Genomic DNA, 19,150 nt, shown 5'->3' with positions numbered 1-19,150 from the left:
AGGAATAGAGCGATGTAGGGAGGATGACAGCTCGATAGACCCCTAGCTTTGTGTTTGTGGTTATACCTCGTATGTTGCAAGGATTTTAAGACAGTCTACCATAGGATGCACTGGCCTTGGCGATACGCAGGTCGATTTTATTATCGATCTTTACGTTTCTGGAGAGTGTGGGGAGTGTGGAGACTTGGGATTGGTAATGAACGAAACGCGCCGAGACGCAGGGCAGCATTTTGTATGGGTTCCAGTATTTTAGATAAGACTTCCTTGCTGCTCCATGTATTATGGATCCGTAGTCTAGCTTAGATTAGACTGCGATAAAGTAGCAGCAAGGTATCTCTGTCAGCTTCCCTAATCCGTATGGCTGAGTACTCTAAGTATGTTTAATGACTTTTGGCATTTCTTCTTAAATTCCTTAATGTGGGGGAGAAAAATAAATTTGGAATCTAGGGTGAGGCCTAAAAATATTGTAGCTTTCACAACAGGGATTTTCGTTTTGTGTATAAATAGTTCAGGGTCTGGGTGTATTCCCTTTAAATACAAAAATGCATGCTAACTGTTTTGGAGTCTGAAAATTTAAAACCATTATCGTTTGCCCAACCCTGAATTTTGTTTAAACATAACTGTAATTTTCTTTCTAAGGTGTCCATGTTTTTCCCATAAGTAAAAATAATAAGTCATCAACATACTGTTACGTATTTCTGAATCTTCTGGCTAGATGTATTAGTTGGCACACAAATAAAAACACTGCAAAGAACTTGACGACTCAACTTTCAGTTTCATATAATTTTAATGACTATTAACCCTAACAATTCGTCAATGTAACATGTAGCGTAGAAGACTGTACAATATCTGTCAGTTTACAGTTAGCTATACTTCGTTGCAATTCATCTCTTCACTTCGTTGCAATTCATCTCTTGTCAACTTGCATCGAGTTCTGTGGAATACGTTCCACAGAACAGACCAACGACACACTTCCCAGTGTCGCTCCAGGTCTCCTAAAGCTGAACCAAGTCGCACTCAAGTCTACCGAATCAGAGCCGCACACGTCTTACATCGACTGTATCGACTGTAACGGCTCAAGTCCACTGTAGTTCGCTGTATAGACTTTAACGACAGTAGTCCACTCCAGTTAACTCTACCCTAGTTAACTTGCATCGAGTCGTACACATTTCTCTTCCACAGAGCCGCACACGTCTTACATAGTCTGTATCGACTGTAACGGCTCACTCACGACTCCATACAACCGACTTTCACATTAACTCTCTGGCTTATATAGAGTCCCTAATCGCTTGTCCAAAGTTGCACAAACACGGCTAATATCCTCTGGAATAACACGTGAGGAAACGTCACATCCTGTCTTTGTTTATACACGTAGATTCGAGAAAACATCGGCTGCAGTGTCATCTTGCCGGGGTCACAAGTTGTGACCTCTATCTGTCACTGGACATTGCTAGTACCTTTTTGGAATAACATGTAAGGACACGTCACATCCTGTCTCTGTTTATACATGTACATTCCAGGGAACTGCCGCTGCTGTGTTATCTCGTCGGGGTCACACGTTAACCTCTTCCTGTCACTGGTCATTTGTAACACTGCCCCCTTCTTAGATCTGTTCGTCCCGAACAGATTCCATTTCACCACGATACTGAAGAAACCGATCGACGTTTTCAAGAAGGAAGCTTTGGTGGTTGCCCCCTTCTCAGAGATGTTCTTTCAATCTGGCAGTTGTCCATCTTCTTTCCATAGAAGAATGGGAGCCAAATCCTCATTTTTCAGCAGTTCCTCACAAATGTTTTCATCAATCTTGGTATGGAAACATCGATCTTCAGATGACGACATTGGGCACACTTGTCGAGAAAATTCATCAGCATTCTAACGAGTTCGTGCTTTACTGGCTGAGTTTTACATTTTCAAGCATCTTTTTACAGAGCTTCTTCAGAGATACACAGGTTCATCACAGTACAGCAATATTCACATGTTCTTCTTACAACAGCAACTGACTTTGGGTTTGTACGATGCCTGTTGGGTTGATCTTTTCGTACAATTTTATTTGTACAGTTCTATCTCAGATGGTTACTCACTACAGTTCTGACATCTTAAACTACTTCTTTTCTGTCCTTCTTGCTTCTGACTTGATTATCGTTCTTCTAAAACCTCTGTTATACTTCATCAAACCTATTCTTATGAGGAATGTTCTTAGATTATTATTTAGTGGCTTCACACTTTCAACTGATTCGTAAGGCTTTCTTCTTTGGTTTATGGTCCCGGACAGAATCTTTCTAAAACATGGGCTGTGGAGTTTCATTAGTGCAGGTGGGGGTCTTACAGTGGGAGAAGTGGTGGGCTTGTTTTCTAATAAGATGGGCTATGGAGTTTCATAAATGCAGGTGGGGGTCTATCAGTGGGAGGAGGGGAGGGTTTGTATCTTGATCTTGTTGGAGCCATCCACGTTGCACTCTGCATGTGTCGCTTTCTCCGCCTCCTCCTCAATTTGATATTTCTTTGGTTGCGTTGATGTCGTTGTCGTTGGCTTGCTTTCTTGTCGATCAATGCTGATGGCAGCCTCTTAGCACATAGGAAGGTATGGCATTTCATAGCTGTAGTCATCAAGAATGTTGATCTAACAAGTTGCTTCAGCATTATTCTTCGATGGGTGCTTTGCGAATGAGCTGCAAGTCCACTTGAAGGCAAGGTGTCAAAAACGTCATCACCTTCATCCGAGTCTGGAGGACTCGACTGTGGGGCAGGTTGATAACATTCAACGTGGAAAGCTCCATCAACTTCAGCATCAGATTCTATTGTGTTTCCTTGACTTTCACAAGGGCTTCTCGTGCTGATCTTGACAGCTGGACAAGCTTCTGTCCAGTTTAGAGCTTCTTGGTGTGTTTCTTGGCATTCACAGTCTTCTTTCAAAGCTACGTACGTACAGTTCTTGTCAAACGCATTGTTGCAGTAATCAAGTTTCGAGTTCCTCTCGTAGACACTGGCAGATAGAAGACAGAAGTCTTTAAGGCCCACAGCAACAGGCTTGGACGCAGACCCAACGTTGTCTTGATCTGTTTGGCTGGTTGAGGTACTCATATCAGGTTTATCTGTAGCTAAAGCTTCGGTCAAACTATAGGTCTTTTCTATTGTTTCTTCAGCGCTCTCATTCTGCTTTTCGTTGAAATAGAAACAGCTACCGTCTCTTTTCATTTCTTGTTGGCCACATTCGTTTGGTTTGCTATCACAGTCAAAGACAGCACAACCATCACCATCATCCTTATCGTGATTGTCTGTATCGACACATTCTTGGTTGGATAATTGTTCGATGTTCATCAATGGTGTAGCTCTTTCATCTGTCGACTCAATCTGATACTGTTGGGTGTTCAGCAGCTCGTTAATCATGATTCTAGTTTGATCTTTTATCAAATCTGTTTGTTCTTCTGTCTTGTTGGGTGTGGTAGCTATTTGTTCATTCTCATTCATGGCTTTGATCAACTGGTTAAATGAAGAAAATCTGGTGTTGATTTCTGATTCTATCTTCTTAATGCTCTCTTTCACCGAGTTCATTTGGTATTGCAAAGTTCTCAGGAGCTCCGTCATATTAGGTTTGATTTCAAATTGACAGGTGTCCGGATTCTCATCTTCCTCCAACAGGGCTTGTCTGAGACGTGCTGTTAGCGTTTCCCTATTTCCGTTAAGCTGTAGACCTCTTTCTCGAAGCTCTTGTCTAAGTTCTTTCATGTCAAGTTCAATAAGAAGTTTGATGGAACACATTCTAGCCAGAAAGATCCCACTTCTGACACCAATTGTTACGTATTTCTGAATCTTCTGGCTAGATGTATTAGTTGGCACACAAATAAAAACACTGCAAAGAACTTGACGACTCAACTTTCAGTTTCATATAACTTTAATGACTATTAACCCTAACAATTCGTCAATGTAACATGTAGCGTAGAAGACTGTACAATATCTGTCAGTTTACAGTTAGCTATACTTCGTTGCAATTCATCTCTTCACTTCGTTGCAATTCATCTCTTGTCAACTTGCATCGAGCCGTATTCCACAGAACAGACCAACGACACACTTCCCAGTGTCGCTCCAGGTCTCCTAAAGCTGAACCAAGTCGCACTCAAGTCTACCGAATCAGAGCCGCACACGTCTTACATCGACTGTATCGACTGTAACGGCTCAAGTCCACTGTAGTTCGCTGTATAGACTTTAACGACAGTAGTCCACTCCAGTTAACTCTACCCTAGTTAACTTGCATCGAGTCGTACACATTTCTTTTCCACAGAGCCGCACACGTCTTACATAGTCTGTATCGACTGTAACGGCTCACTCACGACTCCATACGACCGACTTTCACATTAACTCTCTGGCTTATATAGAGTCCCTAATCGCTTGTCCAAAGTTGCACAAACACGGCTAATATCCTCTGGAATAACACGTGAGGAAACGTCACATCCTGTCTTTGTTTATACACGTAGATTCGAGAAAACATCGGCTGCAGTGTCATCTTGCCGGGGTCACAAGTTATGACCTCTATCTGTCACTGGACATTGCTAGTACCTTTTTGGAATAACATGTAAGGACACGTCACATCCTGTCTCTGTTTATACATGTACATTCCAGGGAACTGCCGCTGCTGTGTTATCTCGTCGGGGTCACACGTTAACCTCTTCCTGTTTGATTTGATTTGATTTGTTGATTTGAGGCACATCGGCACAATTTAGGCCATGTCGTGCCTGCAGTCCCTTAAGGACTACTCTCTCTCTAAACAACAAGGGCCAGATTCTATACAGTCATATAATTAAAATCAAGGTCTATTCACAGTTAAAATAGTAAAGGTAGTAAAAATTTAAATATTTGGTAAAAATCTAATGTAAATAGTGCATGTTCACAAATTCAGAAATCAGATCTTCGTAGATAGCCCCACTTCCCGAATAAAGCCCAGTACCTTCCCAGGGTCGACATTATTAAATAGTGTTTTTAGATTAGTGGCTCTAAAATATTTCGCCCTGACATCCTGGTATCTGGGGCAATCAACGAGGATATGTTCCACGGTGAGGTGAGAGTCACAGTACTCGCAAAGTGGGGGCTCCTCTCTCTTCAGTACAAAAGAGTGCGTGATGTAGGTGTGGCCAATCCTAAGTCTGGACATGGTTGTGCTACCACGCCTTGTCAGACCCTTAGATGTGGGCCGCCACCTGACATCCGCCACAATCTGCCTGAGTTTACTGTGAGTCTCAGCCTCCCATCGGTTCTGCCACTCTCGATAGGTGGCAGAGGCAATACTTTGTCTCAGGTCCGAGTAGGGAATTTGGGTTCCTGACACCGCCTGATTTAGGGCTCTCTTTGCTTCTCTGTCTGCGGCTTCGTTTCCCTCAATGCCAACATGGGAGGGGACCCAGATGAAGGTGACATCCCTACGGTCGGCTGTTATTAGGTCCAACAGCTTCAGGCTCTTATGTACCAATGGGATGTCAGTATTCATCCGCCCCAAAGCTTGCAATGCAGATTTGGAGTCGGAGCAGATTATAAATTTACTCCTTTCTGATGCTTTTACGGCCATAAGTGCAAGCAATATTGCGTGCAATTCGGCCGTAAAGATGGAGCAGCCATCGGGGAGTCTACGGGAGATTGTTTTGTTCCGAAAGGAGCAGGCACATGCGACCTTTCCCTCCATTTTGGATCCGTCTGTGTAGATGGTGCCACAATCTCCGTAGCTCTCCTGCAGTTCCCTAAAGTGGACTTGTAGTATGCTTGGGTCTGTATTTTCTTTTTTGAAATTAAGGAGGGATAAATTTAATTTGGGTTTATTCATTAGCCAAGGAGGATTCTGAGGGGTTTCTATTTTAGAGATTTGGTCAATGGGTGGGGTTAAATTTTGGATGGGTTCTCTCATTCGAAGGCCCAACGGCTGTATGACGTTAGGCCTTCGATTGTATAATTCTACCTCTGTGGGGTTAAATATGGAGTCAAAAGCAGGGTTCGTGGGGTTGGATTTTAGCTTGACTATATACTGCATTGCAAGCTTTTTCATTCTTATATCCATGGGGAGTTCTCCAGCCTCCACATGGAGACTTGGGATAGGTGATGTACGAAACGCGCCGAGACAGAGACGCAGGGCAGCATTTTGTATTGGTTCCAGTATTTTTAGGTACGACTTCCTTGCTGCTCCATATATTATGGATCCGTAGTCTAGCTTGGATCGAATTAGACTCCGATAGAGCAGCAGCAAGGTATCTCTGTCAGCTCCCCAGTCCGTATGGCTGAGTACTCTTAGTATGTTTAATGACTTTTGGCATTTCTTCCTAAGTTCCTTAATGTGGGGGAGAAAATTAAATTTGGAATCTAAGGTGAGGCCTAAAAATTTTGTAGTTTTCACGACAGGGATCTTCTTTTTGTGTATAAATAGTTCAGGGTCTGGGTGGAGTCCCCTTAGATTACAAAAATGCATACTAACTGTTTTGGAGTCTGAGAATTTAAAACCATTATAGTTTGCCCAACCCTGAATTTTGTTTAAACATAACTGTAATTTCCTTTCTAAGGTGTTCATGTTTTTCCCATAAGTAAGAATGACAAAGTCATCGACATACAAAGAGCACTCTATGCCAGGGGACAGCGCATTTATGATGCTATTTATTTTAATGTTGAACAGGGTGACTGATAGAATGCTGCCCTGGGGTACACCCATTTCCTGGTCATGAGTGTCAGAAGCGGAGTTGCCCACTCGGACCTGAAATTTTCGATCTTTCAGGAATTCCTCCACAAAACGGGGGAGGTGTCCCTTAAGCCCCATAAGCGCCAGGTCACGTAGAATGCCATGTTTCCAGGTTGTGTCATAGGCCTTTTCTATATCGAAGAATACAGCTACTAGATGTTCTCTTCTGAGTAATGCATTTCTAATATAAGCTTCCAGCCTTACCAGGTGGTCAGTTGTTGTCCGCCCCTGCCGGAATCCGCACTGGTAGTTTGAGATCACTTTATTCCTTTCCAGGTACCAGACCAGCCTACTGTTAATCATTCTTTCCATGGTTTTGCAGATGCAGCTTGTTAGTGCTATTGGTCGATAGTTAGCTGGGTCAGAACCGTCTCTTCCCGGTTTGGGTATCGGTATAACTGTGGCTTTCCTCCAGCTGTTTGGGAAGGCGCCTGTTTGCCACACACAGTTATAGACCCCTAGCAGGACTGCCAATGAGGGTTCGGGAAGGTGCTTGAGGAACTGGTAATGGATTTCGTCTTCTCCAGGCGCTGTGTCATGTGACTTGTCCAGCGATTCCCTCAGTTCCTCAAGCGAGAACGGTTTGTTGTAGTCTTCATTGTTCTCTGACCTGAAATCAATGGGGTGTCTTTCCTCCCTGGTTTTGACTTTTTGGAACTCTGGCGTGTAGTGTGCAGTGGATGATTTTTCTGCTATTGAGGATGCAAGGCAGTCAGCTATTTCTCTGGGGGACGTGACAGTTCGTCCTTGGTTTTTCAAATGCCCTATTGCATTTGATTCTTTCCCTTTCATTCGCCTTACTGCCTTCCAAACCGCTCTAGCAGAAGTTTTGGCATCCAGACTGCCGACAAAACTTCTCCAGGAATTCCTTTTGGCTGACCGTATGGTTTGTCTAGCCTTTGCTCTAGCTATCCTGAATAGCTTTAGGTTTTCCTGGGAAGGATTCTTTATAAATGCAGCCAGTCGTTTTTTCCTATCACCAATAGCACTTTTGCAAGCTGTATCAAACCATGGTTTGCTAGGCCGTTTTGGATTTGCAGAGGTTAGGGGTACAACTTTCCTGGCTATACTTAGTAGCTTGCTAGCAAAGGTATCAGCTGGGTTCTGTTCATGGAGGATATTTTCTGTGATATCCTCAGAGCATCTTTTTTGGAATTGTTCCCAATCGGCCTTATTCAGTTTCCACCGCTGAGGTCGTCCCAATGAAGGGAGATTGTTAGTAATGATGATTGGGAAGTGATCACTTCCCCGTAGATCATTGCTAACTGACCATTTAAAATCGTCCAGAAGTCCGGGGACGCATACGGTGAGGTCAATGCATGTGAATGATCCAGTTCCTGGGTGCAAGTAGGTCGGTGATGCATCATTAAGTATGCATAAATCATGTTGGAGGAAGATATCCTCCAGTATACGACCTCTTGTGTCAGTATTGTTGGATCCCCACATGGTGTTATGGGCATTGAAATCCCCAAGGATTAAATAAGGCCGGGGGAGTTGTTTCAATAGGTCCTCCATGTCTGTTCGGTTTAATGGAGCGCCTGGTGGTAGATACAGGCTGCAGCAAGTGATAACCTTGTGAAGGGTTATCCTAGCTGCTACGGCCTGTAGTGTGGTCTGTAGTTCTACCCTCTCATGGGGGATGCTATCCTTCACAAGGATACAGACTCCACCTGATGCTCTCTCTGCATCCTCAACATTCTTGGTGTAAGCACGGTAGCTTCGGAAGCTGATGCAATCTTTTAGAAATGTTTCCTGTAAGCAGACAGCTACAGGAGTCTCAGAGTCCATCAGTAGCTGCATCTCCTCGTAATTGGCCTTGAGGCCTCTACAATTCCACTGTACAATTCTGGAATCCATGGCTTATTCTAGATGACCTACTTGGAGCTATTTGGCCTTGGGAGGCCCCCGGAGGGGTTTCCCTTTATTCCAGTGACCTTGGTATTTTTATTCTTGGGTTTGGATGGAGAGGAGGACAATCTCCTTTTGGGGGAAGTCTTTCTCTCTGGAGAGGGGATATTCCTCTGGTAAGAGCGAAGGTTATTTCCTCCTCTCTCACCGCGGGCATTCTCTCCGCTTTGATTTCTCCCCTTAGGGAGTTGGTCAACCTCTAATTCGGTAGAGGTTGAGGTGTCTGGCTTGGTTCTCTGAGGAGAACCTGTGTCAGGCATGATGTCTCCGGGTTCTCCCGGAGTGTTGGTTTTGACATGCTGCTCAGTCTCCATGCTCTCATCAGCGAGCACAGAGAACCTGTTCTTTAGCATGACAACAGGGCTTTCCTTTTTCTTCGGAGGTGTGTTCTTTGGCGGTGTTTTCTTCTGAGTTGGAGGAGAGTGTGGTGGGGTCAATGTGTCCGTCTGTGTGGCTATGGATCTTCCTGTCTTAGTCACAGCCTCGGCCTAGGTCTTCGTCAAGCCGAATTGGCCCTTGGGTTTGAGTGGCTGGTAGTGCAGTGTGTGTGCCTGTGTATGAAATGACCAGTTGACCTTGAGTGTACATGGTTGAGTGAACAGCAGTGTGTCAGGACTGTGTGTAAAAGGAAGTCAGTTTAGAGAACAAGTGGCTGGAGTAAAGAGCATAAATAGAGACTAATAAAATCATTGTGTTTATTGAAGCTCATGTTGTTTTAGTCTATTACAATGGGGTTCTAGGATTCTATAAAGTTTATTTTTATTTTTAATGCTCAGATTGCCATACCAGGCAGTGATATTGAAGCTTAAAATATTGCAGATGTAAGCGTGATAAAACAGAGTGTCACGGTCAATGATACTCTGATGAGATTGCTAATATGACACTAATAAAAGTAATAGAACGTCACCACGGGGTCGTTATACTTATACAGAAAAATGCAAATATATACATTTGAAATAAATATCCACTTGATGAATAATTAGGTAACATCATCTTCTCAGTATATTAGTGTCACAGTCTCAGTTGACATTGCCTGATTTAATGTTCACGTCATGTTAAGAGGTTAAAAGACACGTGGAATTCCTGATGTAGAAAACAAGGAAGTAGAATGAATACAGTTGACTTTGAGTTCAGTCAAGTGGTATCCTTTGGACCGGGCGGTCAAGTAGTATCTTTAGGTCCGGGACGGACAGTAGCGACTTAAAAAGTCGAGTAGTAATTTCAGTTAGGTAGTAACTTTTGGGCAGTTGATGCCAGTGGTCTTTTTTGAGACATGTATTTCTAGTAGTTAATCTGTATTATTCTGTACAGTGTTACCCGCTGAGATGCGGACGTAATTTGTAATCTCTCTGGAGAGTTTAACGTATTGGATATGTTTGATACTACTGTTATGCGGATAGGATTGTTTATTATAGACTTGTGTAACTAACAAGGAATGCAGTATTATTATTATTGTTATCAAATAAACTTTACATTTTGTCTGCTGAAACGGACTTAAGTCAATCTGTAGTATCTATGTTTGTCACGTGTCAAGAGTACTCCAGGAATAACGAACCTAGCATTTTACGCATTCGCGACACAGCAGTAGTGACCAGTCCCTCTACAATCACACTATATCAACGCCACGTCTCTAAACGTGCATTTACAATTAGTCGCTACTGGTCTTAGTACTCTCAAACGGTTGTGAGAGATGGACATTGAACGCGGGGGCTGAAAGAAGAATTCAAGCCTTGAGAATAAATGCTTCAGAAAAATGTTGGGTGTAAAATACCAGGAAAAGAAGACAAATAAATTTGTTCTTTTACAAGTCAACACTCTGGCTGGCAAAAAAAAGTGGAGCATCGCAAGACATGACTTGATTTAAACAATCATTCTTCAAGAAGGAACCACAAAAAAAACAAAAACATCTAAAAGAATAGACCGCCTCTCTCTTGATATCCTTCTATGGACAGCTGCTGACCGGGAAAAGTGGAGGGATTTTGTAACGCGAACTGTCACATCACCCCTACGACGATTCAATCGAGTCAAGGGACAGATGATATGAAAGATGATGATTCAAATTTTTTACTTAAGCACATAATAAATATCTAATTACAAGATAATCCCATGTTAGCTCAAAACTCACCCCAGATCCGAAACTTACTACAATGAGACGATAACTAGGTGGGAGGAAAATGCACCATTGGTTTAGTAAATGTTTCACCAGAGTTCAAGTGCGAAATGTCCAACCAGCGATTTGACAGAAAGTTCGTTTTGAATGTTTAAATGGAGCGATATCGACATTACTTACTAAGACTTTCCAGCGCTGTTCGGCTAATTTGGTTGAAAAGCTGTCCCCATAAAGATTTGTCACTGGCAATGTCTGAAGCTTCTTCCCACCTACTGTCCACTGCTCTGAGGTTCGCCATGAAAGTATAGCATCAAGATATACGAGGATTTCACTGTTTGCGCTTTCCTAGTAGCGTAATTCATTTTGTCGGAGGACATATCCCGCTCATTGCCTGATAGACTAATTGATTGATTAATCAAAGAAATAAATTTATTTGAACTTGATTAGCATGTGTAACTTTGACTGCTTTTGTATCACTTGGGTTTTGTTAAATTATTGTTAAATAGATTGGCGAGATAAATGCCGTCCCTTCGTCAATCAAGTATAACATCTAAATTTGCCAATGTAATAGTGGTGTGACGACACGCGGGTATTGCTTGTATGTGTGGCTTGTTTGCTGTCGAAGGGATGATTGTTTGAGTGTGCAATATGCTGGGTCATCAAAGATAAATCAGAAACAGGTACACAACAAACAGGCAATAGAGAAAGATACATTACTTAAAAATTTACAAGAAGTTTATTTGCATAAAAGATGAAGAAATTAAAGAGGAGGGGATTGCATCATCTCTCTTAATGGGAATATTTAATAATCACTCTTAGCACAAGTATGACAGATAGTATGTAACTTTGTCTTTGAACTTATCTTAAGAGTTCTATCGATGTCGTAGCTGACTGTGCTCCTTGTTGGAGGGTTTACAGCTGGACGTAGCGCTCTAGCAGGTAGAGGATTGCCGGTAACTCAATGCTTGAGGAGTGTTAATCCAAAGTCATTGGGGTCGGTTGTGGGCACGAAGAGTACTGCAAGGCAGAACTGATCTCCCATGGGCAGTATTATCAACAGGAAGCAGTAAGTTGCAATTGTAGAGGTGATTGTAGTGGTAGTACTATCTAGTAGCAGTGGCTAGTATACGTGGGCGTATACGAAGCAAGTAAGCAGACACCTGAGAGAGGCACCAGGTATTCCGATAGAACAGAGAAAAAATGAATAGAATGTATCGTCTGCCATCAAGCTTGACAAATGACGAAATGTGGAGATTTGTAAATTAGGCGAGTGCCGGAAGAGATAGGCAAAAAGGGGAAGGGGAGCGATTAAAGGTTATCCACCACGTGGATAGATCGACTTAATAGGATTTAAAATCGCGCCTAGGAAATGTCAAGAGATGTACAAAACAGATTATCTTCTTGATTAAAGGAGAGACGTAAATGTGAAGAGTACAGCATGTCCGAAAGTGCGAGGTGGGGTAGCTTTGCCCGATAATGGCCACTTGGGGTCATTGATGATTGCCAGACGCAAGGTGTTCATGACCAGCGCCCGTACTAGGACCGTGTTTTTCTTTCCTGCGTCAGGGAGATAAGCGAGGTGCGCGACAACGTCGTCGCCATTGTGATGGATTCAGCGGATAGAAAAGAGGAAAAGGTGGGGTTTGGTGGTAAAATTTGACATAGAAAGGGGGAATTACCAAAGTGGGATTTATAAATAATAATTTATGCTGTGATAAACTTAAGTGACACTGTAAGCAAGCTTTTGGTATGTCACAGGTGGAAAGCAAGATGCCGGCCGGGTTCGGCGTATCAAAAATAGATAGCACTAGATAGAGTCTCAGATGTATATAGTTATCAGTCAAGATCTGTGTGGTTTAAGGGCAAAGATGAGCAAAGGGAAATATCTAGACACGTGGGACACTTAAAGCAGACGTTAAAAAGTTTGTCACAACTTCAGCCCTGATAGTAGGCCTATATTTTTAAAAGTCATTTAGAATACTTACTTCCTCTGTTATCTTGCTGTCCTTCCTTTATACCAAAGTCTGTAATGCAAAAGAAGATATACAAGGACATTCTCAATGAAACCAACTTCGATTATGAACAAATCAGGAAGGGCTACTCTCATATTACTCTGTTAAGCAACTGGACCGTACGATATAATACCGCGTTATAGATAATAAAAAAAAATTAAGAGCTCCTTTCACACCTTATGGACAGATGATATTGTTATAACCTTGCCATGCACACCGTCATTCAAGATAGTGCAGAAGGTGCGCACTATTAGTGACAAGACTAAGAAGAATGTTGACATTAGAAGGAAGAGAACTATTTCCGCCCAAGTCTAAAGCTGATGAAGATGATGTGCTCAAAGGCAGACATTGTTTCTGTATTTGTGATATCTTCATGTAAATAAATATCGTTGCCTCGTTGAGTTGCCTCCTTCAGTTATTACAATATATATATATATTTGCCGGACATTACCTGCGGCCTGTGGGCCTTATTTTGTGTATTACTAATCTAGTGGATTGGGTTTAGATGTATGTTAAACTTGCTACTTCGCCAAGAAAATAAGAGTAGTTTTGCGAAAATGGGTTTACCCGTTAAGCCGATACATTCATATCTATTAAAAAAGAAAGAAGAGGGAGATTAATCTATATTATAAAGTAGAATGTGAGATATGTATGTGACTTATAGAAATCAAAACCGCTTGACCAATCTTGATAAAACTTGGCAGGAATGTTTCTTGGGACCAACTTAGACCGTGGTGTATGTATAAAAACAAAAAACAAACTTAAGACCCTTAAAAAAAATAAAGTTGTCCGACTCTATTACAGCTATAGTATTTTATGGATCTAGGCCATGTCTACAATGTTGACATGAGAAAAGATCGAAAGGATTTAGACCTAGATCTAATTTTAAAAAATACACTTTGCGCAGATAGTTTTTTACTTTGACACATGAAAATACAAAAGAAGATCCATTGATTTCATTATATAATAAAATTAACCTTCAATTTTGTGTTTCAAGCATTTTTAACATAAATTAGTTCCTGATATCTGTGACTACAGATTTCCTGGCGAACATTCTTTCATTAGACATTACCAAATGGTTACACATTAACACATCTCTCTACTGAGTCTATTCCTAGGTCTAAAACTCTTATTGAACTCTAAGATGATAAAACTTCTTTTCGCAAAGATAGTTTTATGCTTTAACACATAAACATACTAATTATTGTCCATTCATTTCATATTTTAATCAAATTAACATTCAAATTTGTTTTTCTAAAGCATTTTTAATACATTCGTTCGTTGTTCGCTAAAGCTGCGTAGCCGTGTTGAGATAGGCTTATATTCATTCATATTCATTAATGAAAAATGGTCACGCATGCGCAACACAGAATGAACTCTATAAAAGCCAATTTTTAACTCTAGATTAGTGTACTTTATACTTTAACACATGAACATACAAAATTAAGTCTATTCATCTCAAATTTTAATCAAATATATGTAGGCCTACAAGCAAATGTTTTAATTTGAACAAATGGATTTAAGCCTATTATGTCTAGTAGTATATATAAGTCTATGGTCTATATATTATATAACTTTCGTAATTTCTTTTATAGAAAAATTTCTTTTACAAAAAATATTTGAGCTATTCGCGTCTGACACATATAATTTGTTCGTTCAGCAACATAGCCCATTCTATATTCGTAAAATCTATACGACAATGTAATTAAAATGTATGTTTGCTACTTACTGGTAACAAAACTATATTGAGCTTTAAATCCAGTGATAAACTTTGAAGAATGTAGACTTTGAAACTCAACTATCATAGTATGTTGGTTAGACATAAGCATGGGTGGGAGTTTTCGTCCACACCAAGTGTTCAGTACTTCAGTTTTTCCATTGATTAAAATGTACACAGATACAGAGTCAGCATCGGAGCAACTAGAAATAAAAGAAATGATTACTGCACTACAATTAGAATAAACAGATTAAGTAGCGGACTAAAATTGTAAGAAAAGGAAAACTAAATAAATTGGAGCGATATTTGAAAATGTATCCATTGCTTACTAAACATGTACTTAGAATGAACGCAGTGCTACGGATTGGAGAGTACGTTATGTATATCAACAATTAGATGTTACTCATAGTTAGGAATGAAATCCATGCAGGTGTTTGGAGGTGCTTCTAGAGTAACACAACGATGAAATGTTGAATACAGGTCGTTTAGATTTTAAGATCTTTAAATTCAATCCAATGAAATAAATATTCCATTGATGAACAATGTTTTCGATTCCGAACATTAAGGTTAAGTGCAGTGTTTCACATGACTAAGCAAAGCCAGTTGCGACTTACATATTTGTCACTTCGGCAACATAGCAAATGTCTTTTCTTTGGGTATCAAATGTGTGTCCCGTGAACTCCAACTACCTCTTTCAGGGGTCATCCACAGTCAGCTACATTCCTCTATCATCTTTCAGGGGTCATCCACAGTCAGCTACATTCCTCTATCATCTAAGCCAGTGAGATCGAAATGGTGAAATATTTAATTTTATAGCTCTTACTGTGGCACCTCTGTTACACCTTTCTTCCAATAGCTATTCAAAAAAGATCGCCTTTTGCATGTGGTCATTCCAAATACGGGATAAATGCACTAATGTCGAATGGTAAACTGATTTTTATACTGTCCACACAGGCCTTTAGCCTGGCAAGGAAGTCTTGCCATCATATGTCCATGTTGATTGATTGTTTGATTTGAGGCACATCGGCACAATTTAGGCCATGTCGTGCCTGCAGTCCCTTAAGGACTACTCTCTCTCTAAACAACAGGGCCAGATTCTATACAGTCATATCATTAAAATCAAGGTCTATTCACAGTTAAAATAGTCAAGGTAGTAAAAATTTAAATATTTGGTAAAAATCTAATGTAAATAGTGCATGTTCACTAATTCATAAATCAGATCTTCGTAGATAGCCCCACTTCCCGGATAAAGCCCAGTACCTTCCCAGGGTCGACATTATCGAATAGTGTATTTAAATTAGTGACTCTAAAATATTTCGCTCTGACATCCTGGTATCTGGGGCAATCAACGAGGATATGTTCCACGGTGAGGCGAGAGTCACAGTACTCACAAAGTGGGGGCTCCTCTTTCTTCAGTACAAAAGAGTGCGTGATGTAGGTGTGGCCAATCCTAAGTCTGGACATGGTCGTGCTACCACGCCTTGTCAGACCCTTAGATGTGGGCCGCCACCTGACATCCGCCACAATCTGCCTGAGTTTACTGTGAGTCTCAGCCTCCCATCGGTTCTGCCACTCTCGATAGGTGGCAGAGGCAATACTTTGTCTCAGGTCCGAGTAGGGAATTTGGGTTCCTGACACCGCATGATTTAGGGCTCTCTTTGCTTCTCTGTCTGCGGCTTCGTTTCCCTCAATGCCAACATGGGAGGGGACCCAGATGAAGGTGACATCCCTACGGTCGGCTGTTATTTGGTCCAACAGCTTCAGGCTCTTATGTACCAATGGGATGTCAGTCTTCATCCGCCCCAAAGCTTGCAATGCAGATTTGGAGTCGGAGCAGATTATAAATTTCCTCCTTTCTGATGCTTTTACGGCCATAAGTGCAAGCAATATTGCGTGAAATTCGCCGTAAAAATGGAGCAGCCATCGGGGAGTCTACGGGACATTGTTTTGTTTCGAAAGGAGCAGGCACACGCGACCTTTCCCTCCATTTTGGATCCGTCTGTGTAGATGGTGCCACAATCTCCGTAGCTCTCCTGCAGTTCCCTAAAGTGGACTTGTAGTATGCTTGGGTCTGTATTTTTTTTTTGAAATTGAGGAGGGATAAATTTAATTTGGGTTTATTCATTAGCCAAGGAGGGTTCTGAGGGGTTTCTATTTTAGAGATTTGGTCAATGGGTGGGGTTAAATTTTGGATGGATTCTCTCATTCGAAGGCCCAACGGCTGTATGACGTTAGGCCTTCGATTGTATAATTCTACCTCTGTGGGGTTAAATATGGAGTCAAAAGCAGGGTTCGTGGGATTGGATTTTAGCTTGACTATATACTGCATTGCAAGCTTTTTCATTCTTATATCCATGGGGAGTTCTCCCGCCTCCACATGGAGACTTGGGATAGGTGATGTACGAAACGCGCCGAGACAGAGACGCAGGGCAGCATTTTGTATTGGTTACAGTATTTTTAGGTACGACTTCCTTGCTGCTCCATATATTATGGATCCGTAGTCTAGCTTGGATCGAATTAGACTCCGATAGAGCAGCAGCAAGGTATCTCTGTCATCTCCCCAGTCCGTATGGCTGAGTACTCTTAGTATGTTTAATGACTTGGCATTTCTTCTTAAGTTCCTTTGTTGATATGGTGCGCAAAGGTGCACGCGTTCAATATAATAAAGCAAATCAGAGAGAAGAATTAATACATCACGAAATAGGTTCTAATCCGTGGGACAAGATTGGAATTGATTTATTCCAAATGTGTGACCAACAATATCTAGCCATAGTGGACTATTATTTAAATTTCATAGAGGTAGAAAACATGCAGTTGACAACAACACACGCAATTATAAAGAAACTGAAAGTTTTATTTGCCAGATATGGGGTGCCCAAAGTTTGTATATCTGATAGCGGACCTCAGTTCACATCGGAATATTTTTCCAAATTTATGATGGAATGGGGAGTGACTCATTAGAAATCTTCTCCAGGACACCATCAATCCAATGGAAAGGCTGAGTCAGCAGTTAAAATTTTGAAGAACATAATGAAGAAATCTAGAGAATCAAAGCCAGATGCTTATGAAGCTCTTCTGGAATTTAGAAATACTCCAAGGCAAGACACAAATCTAAGCCCAGTTCAGATGTTTTTTGGTCGGATGACTCGAACACTGATACCAACCAAAAGGAGTAACATTAAGATTTCTACATGTCAAGAGAACATTATGAGAAGGAAAGAAAAACGTCAGATGAGTGTAAAAACATCTTATGATAAGAGGTCAAGAAATTTAAGTCAGCTGAAAACTGGACAGATGGTCTATTTCCAATCTCCTAATCACCCTACATGGAGACGTGGAAGAGTCCAGTCTCAAGTCAATCAGAGAGCTTACATTATTCGAGGTGACAATGGTGCAGTATACCAAAGAAACAGAGTGCATATTAACCCGAACAGAGAAACAGAAGAAGATATATTTCCCGATACTGATAACAACATACAGAACAATAGAACTCAGGATCAACACGTTCGCCACTCATCAACTCATCATTCCCTGCGACCAAGGGATCAGTTGAAGAAACCGACAAGATTCAATGACAATGAATAGTCTTAATGAACTATTGAATGTTGATTTTTAAATGTGATATGTTTCATATTGATTGAAGCGTATACATGTATGTTATGTTTAGTTGTTTATGTTGTGGGTTTTTTTTTTTTCTATGATACTCCCCGAAATATTTTTATTTTTTTTTATTTTTTTTAAAGAAAAGGGGATGTTGATATGGTGCGCAAAGGTGCACGCGTTCAATATAATAAAGTATCATTCTCCGCCATGACACTAATGGTTGTTGTTTGTTTATTGCTGACTGTGAACCTAGATCATAATTAACATCCTTAATGTGGGGGAGAAAATTAAATTTGGAATCTAAGGTGAGGCCTAAAAATTTTGTAGTTTTCACGACAGGGATCTTCTTTTTGTGTATAAATAGTTCAGGGTCTGGGTGGAGTCTCCTTAGATTACAAAAATGCATACTAACTGTTTTGGAGTCTGAGAATTTGAAACCATTATAGTTTGCCCAACCCTGAATTTTGTTTAAACATAACTGTAGTTTTCTTTCTAAGGTGTTCATGTTTTTCCCATAAGTGAGAATGACAAAGTCATCAACATACAAAGAGCACTCTATGCCAGGGGACAGCGCATTTATGATGCTATTTATTTTAATGTTGAACAGGGTGACTGACAGAATGCTGCCCTGGGGTACACCCATTTCCTGGTCATGAGTGTCAGAAGCGGAGTTGCCCACCCGAACCTGAAATTTTCGATCTTTCAGGAATTCCTCCACAAAACGGGGGAGGTGTCCCTTAAGCCCCATAAGCGCCAGGTCACGTAGAATGCCATGTTTCCAGGTTGTGTCATAGGCCTTTTCTATATCGAAGAATACAGCTACTAGATGTTCTCTTCTGAGTAATGCATTTCTAATATAAGCTTCCAGCCTTACCAGGTGGTCAGTTGTTGTCCACCCCTGCCGGAATCCGCACTGGTAGTTGGAGATCACTTTATTCCTTTCCAGGTACCAGACCAGCCTACTGTTAATCATTCTTTCCATGGTTTTGCAGATGCAGCTTGTTAGTGCTATTGGTCGATAGTTAGCTGGGTCAGAGCCGTCTCTTCTCGGTTTAGGTATCGGTATAACTGTGGCTTTCCTCCAGCTGTTT

General features: G+C 41.2%; 1 protein-coding gene across 1 annotated transcript in view; it reads right to left on the bottom strand.

Moving 5' to 3' along the window:
- Positions 1–19,150, bottom strand: part of LOC106059857 (suppressor of lurcher protein 1-like) — a 266,518-nt gene that overhangs the window by 20,802 nt on the left and 226,566 nt on the right. Inside the window, exons 13-14 of the mRNA XM_056031426.1 lie at positions 14,469–14,659; positions 12,713–12,751 (exon numbers count right to left, since the gene is read on the bottom strand). Coding sequence (XP_055887401.1) covers positions 12,713–12,751; positions 14,469–14,659 — 230 coding nt within the window. The remainder of the gene's footprint in view (positions 1–12,712; positions 12,752–14,468; positions 14,660–19,150) is intronic.

Source organism: Biomphalaria glabrata, chromosome 6 (genome assembly GCF_947242115.1).
Source record: "Biomphalaria glabrata chromosome 6, xgBioGlab47.1, whole genome shotgun sequence".
Classification (NCBI taxonomy): Eukaryota; Metazoa; Mollusca; class Gastropoda; family Planorbidae; genus Biomphalaria; species Biomphalaria glabrata.
This window is presented reverse-complemented; position numbering and strand designations above follow the sequence as displayed.